Raw genomic sequence first — 12,643 nt, 5'->3', positions numbered from 1 at the left:
CTGTGCGTAAGGGACAAGGCCGGAGACCTTTATTGGATGCCCGTGGTCTTCGGGCTCTCAGACGACACTGCATCACTCATCGGCATGATTGTGTCAATGACATTACTAAATGGGCCCAGGAATACTTTCAGAAACCACAGTCGGTAAACACAATCCGCCGTGCCATCAGCAGATGCCAACTAAAGCTCTATCATGCAAAAAGGAAGCCATATGTGAACATGGTCCAGAAGCGCCGTCGTGTCCTGTGGGCCAAGGCTCATTTAAAATGGACTATTTCAAAGTGGAATAGTGTTTTATGGTCAGACGAGTCCAAATTTAACTTTCTTGTTGGAAATCACGGACGCCGTGTCCTCCAGGCTAAAGAGGAGGGAGACCTTCCAGCATGTTATCAGCGTTCAGTTCAAAAGCCAGCATCTCTGATGGTATGGGGGTGCATAAGTGCATACGGTATGGGCAGCTTGCATGTTTTGGAAGGCTCTGTGAATGCTGAAAGGTATATAAAGGTTTTAGAGCAACATATGCTTCCCTCCAAACAACGTCTATTTCAGGGAAGGCCTTGTTTATTTCAGCAGGACAATGCAAAACCACATACTGCAGCTATAACAACAGCATGGCTTCGTCGTAGAAGAGTCCGGGTGCTAACCTGGCCTGCCTGCAGTCCAGATCTTTCACCTATAGAGAACATTTGGCACATCATTAAACGAAAAATACGTCAAAGACGACCACGAACTCTTCAGCAGCTGGAAATCTATATAAGGCAAGAATGGGACCAAATTCCAACAGCAAAACTCCAGCAACTCATAGCCTCAATGCCCAGACGTCTTCAAACTGTTTTGAAAAGAAAAGGAGATGCTACACCATGGTAAACATGCCCCGTCCCAACTATTTTGAGACCTGTAGCAGAAATCAAAATTGAAATGAGCTCATTTTGTGCATAAAATTGTAAACTTTCTCAGTTTAAACATTTGCTATGTTATCTATGTTCTATTGTGAATAAAATATTGGCTCATGTGATTTGAAAGTCTTTTAGTTTTCATTTTATTAAATTTAAAAAACGTCCCAACTTTTCCGAAATTCGGGTTGTAATAATTTAATACATTTTAGAATGCTTTCAGCTACCAGTAAGAGTGCAGTTACTCTTTTTAACACATTTCACCATGTTTAAATTAATTCTGCAAATTTTTACCTAAAATCAGTATAGCGAATTCTGCATATTGAGTCTGGACCTGATTATGACTCAAATTATCCTATTCATTCAAATGAATCAAAGTGAAACACTTCTCCACACTCAAAACACTCAATTAACATGATTAAAAATGGCGAAACCATAAATGGATGTATGCACATACTATCCCAGTGCAACTTCTCTTACCTCAATACTGAAGTAACCCCGGTCCACATAGTCACCCAGGAAGAGGTATCGTGTTGTGGCTGGAGAGCCTCCCACCTCAAACAGTTTCATAAGGTCAAAGAACTGCCCATGGATGTCACCGCACACTGCATAAAGAAAGAGAAGGCAGCAGAGAAAAAGAGGGAAAAATATTGACTAGCTGAGCTGGATGCAAACAGACTCAACTGTTTGTTCAATATACAGGACATACAAACATTAATCCATGGCGGATTCATACAGCCATAGCTATTAAAATCATACTGTAACTGCAGCTCTGTGCTAGGTGTAATCCCTTAATATCCACCACTAGACTGCTTAAGCCATAATGAACTGATCGAATTGAACCACCTAAGAGCCTATATGAAACATAGCAGGCCTAAAGATCTACGTTGGTCCTTTGCAACATAATTCTCTCTCGATGATAGAGTGAGAGAGAGAGAGAGAGAAAGAGAGGGAGAGAAATACAAACTCCTGTTGCCATGGATACATGAATTTGATGAGAATAAAGAATGAAATAAATGAGGAGTTTGCGTTGGCATGGAGATGCTGCCTAAGTGTTTGCCCCAGAGGCCTCTCAGCCTGTAGTGTGTGTGGGTGTGGCCACGGACATAGAGGGAAACACACACATTTAAAACCCTCTTAGCTCATGCATCACGTAAGAATACCTAGATATCAAGCCCACATCACTGACATACAAAAGACAGAGGTTGAAATGAGCATGTATGTTTAATCGGATGCTGAGCTTGTGGGAAGGGAAACGAGTTTGAGAATTTCAGTCAAAGTCCGGCGCTTGAGGAATCTGATTTTACAGCGAAAAAGTCCAGATTGTGTGTAATGACCTACTGCATGTGCGTCACCACGCTTGAGAGCTGTGAATACATGGAGAATCTCGCTTCCTGTTTCTTCAACTTTAAAGACACCAAGACATTGTTAATCAAACAGTTTTCAGCATGATTAACTAAATGATAAACTAGAATTCATTAAATGTTTTGTAACATTATATATGGTCTTTACTGCCACTTTAGATCAATTGAAGGCATTATTGCAAAATAAAAGTATTAATTTCTTACTGACCTTATGCGTTTGAACAGTAGTATACATCCTATTGAAACATGAAAGCAGATTAGCACAACCAATTATTTCCCCCAAAAACGACTAATCAGTGCGTTGCCTGAACGAATAGTCCACTAATCAGTCTTCAGGGAGTCATGTGCGATAGGTTCACCAGACCCCATTAGAATCCAGTTCTTATGAGTAAATACATCTGTCGTGAGTGTTTATGGCTGTAGCTTAGCACAGGATCAGCACGCTAACTTCAGAACACAGTTTAAGATATTTTAGATTTAGTCCGAGAGCTCTCAGCCCCTCCATTGTTAACATATGTACGGTATACTGTCCATGTCCAGAAACGTAATAAAAACATCATCAAAGTAGTCCATGTGACATCAGAGGGTCAGTTAGATTTTTTTGAAGCGTCGAAAATACATTTTGGTCCAAAAATAGCAAAAACTACGACTTTATTCTGCATTGTCTTCACTTCCCGGTCTGTTGTGAGTGCGTTCACAGCACTGCAGTTTAGTGATATCCGGTTCGCGAAAGAATCACTCTATGTAACCGGATCTTCTTGAACCAGTTCACCAAATCGAACTGAATCGTTTGAAACGGTTCGCATCTCCAATAATCATTAATCCACAAATGACTTAAGCTGTTAACTTTTTTAATGTGGCTGACACTCCCTCTGAGTTCAAACAAACCAATATCCCGGAGTAATTCATTAACTCAAGCAGTACACTGACTGAACTGCTGTGAAGAGAGAACTGAAGCTGAAGACCGAGCCAGATAACGAACAAGAGACTGACTCATTCTCGAGTCAAGAACCGGTTGCATTTGATTGGACAGAAATCATTGTAGTGCAGGATAAGTCATCAATATTTTTGACTCGTTTTCCAGAAGAAAGATAATGTATATTTTAAGTGAAGTGAAGTGAAGTGACATTCAGCCAAGTATGGTGACCCATACTCAGAATTTGTGCTCTGCATTTAACCCATCCGAAATGCACACACACAGAGCAGTGAACACACACACACACACTGTGAGCACACACCCGGAGCAGTGGGCAGCCATTTTATGCTGGGGCGCCCAGGGAGCAGTTGGGGGTTCGATGCCTTGCTCAAGGGCACCTAAGTCGTGGTATTGAAGGTGGAGAGAGAACTGTACATGCACTCCCCCCACCCACAATTCCTGCCGCCCCGGGACTCGAACTCACAACCTTTCGATTGGGAGTCCGACTCTCTAACCATTAGGCCACGACTTCCCTAAAGTTGGCAGAAATGGAATTTGTGATTGTCTGATCTTCAAATCAAATGTCCGAGTGAAACTCTTCTCAAAGGACAGAAAGCAGGGCTATGAGGAATAGATTGTTGTTGTTTGCTAACTGCTGTGATCTCATGTGAGTGACAGGTTGATAGAAGCAAGGAATTATTGTCCGGCCCTCAAACCAGCGCACACACGCCATCAGAAAAAAAAGAGAGGGAGGGGAAGTTAATGTTTTTGATTAAAGATTACAGGGGCACATGAATTTTTAACAAATAATTATGTGCATGGATAAATAATTTAAACACGAAAAAATAAGACCTGTCAATTTTGATTTCAAAGCCACTTTAAAGGCGAGCAACTGCTAAAAGCAAAATCTGTCACCATTTAGGTCTACACTAACATCAAAACAGACAAAGACTAAAAGCCAAATATGTTGAATTCTGACTGGGTATTTTAATCAACTCTACAGGCCTTCCTCTACTCTAATGTTTGTTTCCTCTACACGCCAGCATTCATTTTTTAATCTTAATGAATATACGTATCATGTTGGCCTCCTTTTCTTCTGCTAGTTCATTATAGGGACACAAGCATTCTGTCAGGCTCTAACCAAACAGCTCTTTACTCAAATCAATAGATTTATTCCTAAAACAACCACTCATTTAGCCTTACACATCTCAAGCGATGCGGCTTAAATTAAGACTCCACATATCAAACAAATTAGTGGACTTATCTGGCCTAAATCAAAGAGCAGCAGCAAGCAGTCCACCAAGTCTGACATTCATGCAAAATGGGCCATTATCATGAACCATTAACACACATTATAGTGCAAAAGCCCTAAAAGTAATCGAGCACTGCAGCAATGTCAGGAAGATCGAAAGCTTCTAGAGGAAAAGATGTCGAGAAGGGCTAAAGGGACCAATTTCTGGAAGGCCAGGGCCACAGGGGCTGCAGTTAATGCCGTTTCATTCTTTTTCTTTCTGCTGGAGCACGGCTGATGAATGACAGGTAGGTGACAAGTTGAACTCTCTCTCTTGTCTGCTCGCTCTCGCTCCTCTACCAACTGGTAAAGAGATTCTTCTGCCCCCTTGTATTCAGCTGCTACCGCTTCAGCCTTCTCACGCTGTGCTTATTTCCCTTCTCTGTCGAACTTGCCTCCTCAACTGCACCCAAGCCATCGATAAAAACGCAGATGCATTGTGGGGAACAGTGCACGATACCACCTGATTTCGTCTCACAGGAGGCGCGAGATCTAAGTTGTTACGACTCGAGGGCAGAGGATCATTAAAAACACAAAACGCATTTATTTCATCTGCACTGCTGTGGTTGTATGTGTGAATCAGAAGGGTCTTACAGGAGTTTTAGTTCTCCATATTTACCCAAGTGGACTGTTTCCCTCTGGATGCCTAGTTTTCTCCTAATGTCTTTAAACTTCTTGCAGAGCTCTGCCACTGTCTGAGAGTCCTGTTGTTAAAGTCATTGTTTAGGTTTATATAATCTAAGGAAGAAAATTGAAAGATATGCCCAGTCACATTGCAGAATCAGAGCTGCATAATGCATGGACAAATCAGATGTGACCAGGCTGTGTTAGTAAGCGGCGTTTACTGTATATAAATGAGCGGATCCTGCATATTGAGACATTATATTATGCATGAAGAGGTATCTGAATTGTGCATGAAAATGATCCGAGTCCCGGTGTTAAGTGCTTCGGTTTAAACAAACTGGCAAGTTCGCTGAGCTGATTTTAACTGTGCTCGAGGAGAAACAGGTATTAAATGTGCAATTAACATGCTTGTTCACATTCTCGGTTCACATGCTGCCCGAGTGCATGAGAAGAAGAATGTAGATGGAATCCGATGTGTGTCACACTGACTCTGTTATGATCTCTCATCGCATAGACTAAATGCTGTTTGTCTCTGCACTCCTCCTTTACTCCTGATATCTGATCAATCGAACAGTGCACTCCTCTCTTTTTATCTCCTCTTTTCTACTCTCATGTCTTATATGTCTCATTTTGTCTGCTTATGTTTTCTCCTGCATCCTCTCATCTGTTCTTCTCTTTCCTGCTTTTTCCTTTCATCTGGTATTCTTATTCATTCATCTGTTCATCTCCCCCTCCTTTCTCTCCTTCTCTCCCTTTTTCACCTCCCGTCCTTTCTCCTCTTTACCCTCTCATCTCATCTGCTCTTCTCCACCTCCTCACCTCACTCCTTTCCTCTCATATTTCAGATCACATTATGTGTTCATAATAACATTCGTCTCCTCTTCTGGACAGGAACAGAATATCATCTTTTCTTCTTCTCCCCATCTTCTCCTTTCACCTCTCCTACATTCTTCTTCTTCTCATTTCGTCTGGTCTTCTCATCTCTCTTCTTTCCTCTGATCTCTTATTCTCCCATCTGTTCGAGCTCCTCTCCTTTCACCTCTCATCTGTTCTTCTTCCCATTCTCTTCTTCCCCCCTTCTTTACATCTCATCTGCCCTCTTCTCATATCCTCTTCTCTTTCCTCCACTCTCCTCTTCATCCTCGCCACTCATTATGTAAGCTGGACTTAATGAGCAAGCAGCACACAGCAAAAAAATCATTCTTAGCATAAATGAATGGGCCTGAAGCAGCACTCTGTGCATGTGTGTGTGTGTGTGTGTACATGTGTGTGATTGTGTAAGCAGTCTTGATTAACAATAGCATGAGGTGATGGCCATACAGCTGGGTGAAGGTAGTGACAAACGGCAAAAGATATGTCTTTGTTTGCCATTATGCTGCATCACAAAGGATGTGGATCTACTGACAATGACAGGTCCTTGTGTACACTGTGCCTTCTGAATATTTCATATCCCTTTGATATTAATAATAGACAATGGCCAGGCATAAACTTCACTTGGCCTTAGTTTGGCTGATCTGGGAAAATATTCTGAGCACAGGGACAGATATCACATATTCGAGCATGCACCCAAAACCAACACACACACACACACACACACACACACACACACACACACACACACACACACACACACACACTCTAAATGGTGATAATTGTAAGTATCTCTCTTCATGTGTGGCAGTGACTGTGCAGTGCTGAGTGTGGAGGGGGAGATGCTTATTCTCACATCACCCACTGCAGGCACACAGGGTGCAAGCAGAACTGGATGATGGGAAGTGATTTAGAGAGAGAGAGAATATTGAGGTGTTAGATGCAGATGACTCAGAGGTGTAGGTGTGTTCTGCAGCAGAGAAATGCTCTCTTTATCTCTCTCTCGCTCTGCAGGTCGCTCTGATCAACTGATGGATTTTAACAGCTGCACTGTACCAGACAAATCTAAGGGCACAGTGGAATTGAACTCTTCCTGTGAGACTGTGACTGAACCGGGGTGAACTCAGATGCTTTGTGTCTTAAAACACAGCAGCGAGTGACTCCTGATGCACTGAAGCTTGTGACCGTGTGATTTTGTGACTCGGCTGCCAAAAACGGCCTTTGGTGTAGTGATATCAACACAAGTTAGTCTCAGTTTTTTAGTCTGCCAAAACAAAACAATTTTTTTTTTCAAAAAGTCATTTTTTGTAATCCGTAGCTTTCTCTTGTTTACCAGAAAAAAAATTCTAATAAAATCTTAATAAAACAATAAAATTAACACACAAACAACAATTATCATTACTGTTTTTACTCTATTTGTATATATTCTTGTTTTTATTTACTGCATACTTTATAAATCTAGAAAAAATGAAGTGAGGTTTATTCTTTAAACAACAGAAAAATGTTTGCCAACAGAGTAAGAAAAATTATAAACTGAATTCAAGCTCTTTCAAATTTTGCTTTTCAAGTAACGTTATCTTGTTTTACGATTTTTTTTATCCTTACACTGCAAAACAAGACAAATATACTAATTAAAAACTGTTTTGCAGTGTAACTACTTCACTTCACTCCTTAATTATAAATGAGATAAACCAAAACACAAAAAACAGCATTAAAAATCCTGTAAGTATTCACGCCAGCGTGAAGGAGATGTACCATTTGAGTGAACAGAATCACGTTACAAAAAAAATGTATCAAGCTATGTCCATTACCTCTGCATATTTGTATTTTTTGTGTGCGGTTACACAAGAGCCTGTTTCTTTCAGGAGTAAGCGGCTCATACGCGGATGACACAGTGGAAATCATGGCCAGCTGGTGTGCTGACACACTCCTGCAGATGGACGCGGGTATCAAAGTACTCAACTCTAGTACTCAACAAGGCGTTGAATAGACAAAAACATCTGTACATGGTACGTACATTACCCTAGTTTAAATTTACAGCTAGTTTTCCTCTATTCTCACCTCATAGCTGATGTGAAGACAGGTAATAACGGAATTAATACACACACATATACACGTTCGCACGTATACAAGGGATCGAACTTTAAAGTGACAGCTACCTTCACAGGTAAACTTCACACGGAAATACCTCGAGCACTTGCTCACTTTGCCGTCTTTTGTTTTTGTCAGCCTTGTTCATGCACTGAACTCCCAGTCGGGTGTTTTGCAGTTTATTTTTGTATTTGAGGTCAGGATTGTGCATTCTTTCTCAAACTCTCGCTGTCTCGTCTCTCTTTAGTCCTGTTTGCTGACAGTATCAAAGCAGGTTGTCACGGATATACAGTTTACACATGCAGACGGCGTCAGATAACAAACTGCATTAAGTACACACACAGATGCTAATGCACAGACGGTCTTTATCGACTAATGTCTGAAAATATATCCAAACCTGCTGCAAAACAGCACACAAGCACTCAAATGCATGTCAAATGAAACTATCCTCTTTACTACTTTGTACATTTATCTTCATATTGAACGTGAGGTGAATGTGCCACCATAACAAGGAGGAAAGAATACCTGTGACAGGTGCCTCTATGTCCAGCATGGTCTTCTCCTGGCGTAAGATAGAGGCCCCTTCATTTACAATTCGGAGGGCCACGGTCTCCTCCACTCGGCCCTCTTTAGTGAGGTGGGCTTTCAGTAGATCCACCCTTGGTTTCCCCTCACAGTCAAACACCTCCTTCATGGTGAGGCGATGACTCAGGGGGAAGGGAACGGCTGAGAGGAACACAAAACAAAAAGAAAACCACAGAACTTGATTGTTACATGTCACTTTTGATATGTTGTATAAGCAGAACTCAGTGGTCAGCTGCAACTGTTCTCTGGGGATATTTTGTAACTACATCATTTTATGATTCAGATACTTTCTGAGACCACACAATATATTTATCAACAGTAGAAGGCCTAGTTGAAATATCTGTTAGAAAACAGTTAGAAAGATTTTTTTCAAATGTATTTTAGAAGTAGTTTATGCTCACCAGGACTGCATTTATGAGATCAAAATTTAAGTAAAAACTGTAATATTAATACAGTTTAAATTCATAAGATTCATTATAACTTAACCTTATTTTATTTCCATTATCATATATGTTATTTAAAGTACTGAAACAAAAAATGTTTTTAGTTGTAGTTATTATAATATCTCTGGTCTTTAGAAATCATTCAGAATCAGAATCCTTCATAAATCATTATAATATGCTGTTTTGGTGCTTAAGAAATATTTCTTATTATTATCAATGTTAAAAACAATTGTGCAGCTTAATGTTTTTGAGGAAACCATAACCCCCCCCCCCCCCCCCCCCAGGTTTCTTTGATAAATAAAACATTCAAAACAACAGCATTTATTTGAAACAGAAATGTTTTCTAACGTCTCCAACAAGTATTTCCTGTCACTGTTAAACTAAATGCATTCTTAATGAAAAAAAGAATAATTTATTACAAAAAGAAACAAAGACATACGTTGAAGGACGTTCAACAACAGCTGGATGGAGTTAGCATGCTAACAGTGAACATGCTTAATAAAACACCATCACTAAATTTAAAACAAACTGACCTCACTTTTTAATTAGATGAGAATTAGAGTCAACTAGCCTAGATGACCCACTCTTAATGACTCTCTGTTTACTTAACTCCTCACAAAACTGTTTTTCTTCAATAATGGCTGCCTAGCATCAATGCTTGCCCGTTAAACTCACTTACAACCATGCAAACTTGGCCTTTTATCACAAAAACAAAGCCACAACTATGAGTTAGTTGACTGACAAGTCATAATAACAGCTGCTTATTAAGCTTCCAAAGAGCTGGATGTGAATAATTAATAAAGGTGCAGCAGACGACGTGCCGATTCTCAGCTGCGTGAAAATTCAATTTAGAAATTAGACAGAGAAAACTATATCTGCCCTGAAAATTGGGGCAAAGGCAGTTTCTTTCAGTTATGACTCAGTAATGTGTACAATGATAATGTGGGACTTGGATTCGACAAAACATTGGCATGGTGAATTATTTACGCACGTGTGCTTGCGAAGATTCACCCAACACTGTACAGAAATAATTACTGAGTGCAGTTACAGTGCCATTGAGAAGAAAAGCTACACATTGTTCGGATAGCTACATGATGAGATAGTCACTCAGATCAGGATTTCAGAATAAGACGGAGATATGGGTAATTCTGTGAGAAAAACATTCATTTTGGATTGCTGAGTAGAGGCTAGCAACCACATACACACACACACACACACACACACACACACACACACACACACAGACACAGAAAAATACAGTAGGGGAGCTGGGGAGGGAAGCTCGGGGCAGAGACTCAACGTGATCAACACAATGCTAAATAATTCATGTTTGACTTGAGGGGGAAAAAGAGAAATCTCATGTTCCTGCTGCTGGGATAATAAGACTAGGCCTAGCATAGGATTTTAACAGCGTTCAAGTGTGTGTTTGTGTGTATGTGCTTGCATTGCTTGTGCATATTTGCATATGTTTGTCTCCTTGGTCATGTAAATTTTAATAAATCTAAACATCATTCACATTAGAGAAATTTCACTGGAAAAAAGGCTGTTTATTGTCAGCAGTGTAGAAATGTATGAAACACTGCTCCCACTGATGTCACTTTCAATCCAAGCAGCATTCTGTTGGTCAGAACCAATTTGAACCCATTGAGAAATCTCTGAGGAAATCTTTTGCCCTCACATGACATTCCCAACTGTGTGGATTCCTATTGAAAGGATGAGAATTCACAGAACGATGGAAAATATGACCGCATATTAACGTTTCATATGTTCCCTTTTATGTAAGATATGTGTACATGAAATTCAGAAACCCCATTTATATATACTGCTGCTAGTCAGCTAGCCTTTAGCATGTACAGCATAAAGCTATTTTGTTGTAGTTATCAATCACTGGAAAGCACCGATGGCAATGTTCACACAGCTTTTCTTTGGCCTGCAATCCATTCCACTGAAGACAAATGTGTCAACATTTATTTGAAAATGCACTGCAAACCACTACATTTTTGGTTTATTAAAATAAAAAGTTAGATTAAGGGGGACTAGATCCCAGATCCCATCATAGGCAAAGAGGAAACATCACAAAAAAAAAAAAAAAAAAAATCAAAACAATGACACGCAAAATGGCACAGTAATTATTTTTAAAAAATTTAACAGCAACATAGGCTACTTGATCTTCAAGATCAATACCTCATTTAGACATTGTTTACTGAAAGATTATGTTCATTAATTTCTGCATAAGGTAATTAATATTCATGAGCCAAGCCATCACCATTTTGTGAAATCACAAACAGCACAGATCTCTGTATTCTTCAACTGTCCACACCACTTCTTAAAACAAAGTGATTATCTGTCTTTTGAATGCAGACTTTGCTATTTTGGGAAAACCGAGGACAATGTGAAACACTGCTGAGATCTCTTCTGAAACATCTGAGGAGACTAAGATTACTACAGCCTTGTTCTCTAGAGAGAAAAGCAAAAACAAAAGAAAAAAACCCTCCCATTTCCAGTAGCTTTGTTATACTTATAAAATAGAGCTTAAAAATGAAAAATATTAGCACAATCAATAGATTAAAGGTATTAATGATGATTATTCTAATACTTTTTTTGTAGTTAACAAATTTAGGTCATTTAGGACAAGAAAACAAAAACAGATTTTTTGTTGTAATTATGACAAATCCACTTTATTTGACACTTTTTTATTATCGGAAACTGCTAATTAATTAATCACAATTCATTTTGTGACTCCAGAAATGTCAAGAACTGCTTGTTCTTTAATTATTTCAATGGATATTGACTCTGGTGACTGTGTTATCCTTGTGCTTTTAGATCTAACTGCTGGATTTGACACAGTGGATCATGAAATATTGATTTCACGTTTAAGGCAGTGGGTGAGCATCAGTGGCATAGCTCTGGATTGGTTTAGGTCATACTTAGCGGATCAAACTTTTTGTGTTAGCTTAGGTGACTCTGCATCCTCCTCTGCTCCTCTCTTGCATGGGGTCCCACAGGGCTCAGTCCTCGGCCCTCTACTTTTCTCTCTGTATTTGCTTCCACTTGGTTGCATACTTAGAAAGTACGGCATTTCATTCCACTGTTATGCAGATGACAGTCAGATTTATGTACCTCTTAAAAAGAAAAATTACAACTCTGTTGGACAACTACTCGATTTTCTCGATGACATAAAGGCCTGGATGGCTCTGAACTTTTTACATTTTAATGATAAAAAAACAGAAGTGATGGTTTTTGGAGGCACCACTGGGAGATGCCTGTAGATCTGGGCTCCTTGGCATCCTATATTAAACCTAGTATCACAAATCTAGGAGTTAAAGTGGACCCTGAGCTTAAATTTAACGGTCAGGCAGCTGGCCAAAATAATGCCAATTCTGTCAAGACAACATTTTGAAACTGTAATCCACGCCTTTGTAACTACACGCTGGACTACTGTAATTCACTATATGTGGGGGTTAGTGGCTCCTCCATCACCCGTCTGATCCAGACCATCTATACCGTCTCCAGATGATACAAAATGCAGCAGCACGTCTTTTAACGGGCACACGTAACATGAGCACA

At 39.8% G+C, this 12,643-nt stretch overlaps 1 protein-coding gene across 2 annotated transcripts in view; it reads right to left on the bottom strand.

Annotated features, from left to right (window-relative positions):
- LOC132130483 (protein phosphatase 3 catalytic subunit alpha-like) overlaps positions 1–12,643 on the bottom strand; it is a 59,464-nt gene that overhangs the window by 30,413 nt on the left and 16,408 nt on the right. For both annotated transcript variants that reach the window (XM_059542194.1, XM_059542195.1), the window contains exons 2-3: positions 8,574–8,774; positions 1,373–1,497 (exon numbers count right to left, since the gene is read on the bottom strand). In XM_059542194.1, the coding sequence (XP_059398177.1) occupies positions 1,373–1,497; positions 8,574–8,774 (326 nt within the window). The remainder of the gene's footprint in view (positions 1–1,372; positions 1,498–8,573; positions 8,775–12,643) is intronic.

This window comes from Carassius carassius, chromosome 47 (assembly GCF_963082965.1).
Source record: "Carassius carassius chromosome 47, fCarCar2.1, whole genome shotgun sequence".
NCBI classification, from domain to species: Eukaryota; Metazoa; Chordata; class Actinopteri; order Cypriniformes; family Cyprinidae; genus Carassius; species Carassius carassius.
Note: the sequence above shows the minus strand (reverse complement) of the source record. Positions and strands in the feature narration are given on the sequence as shown.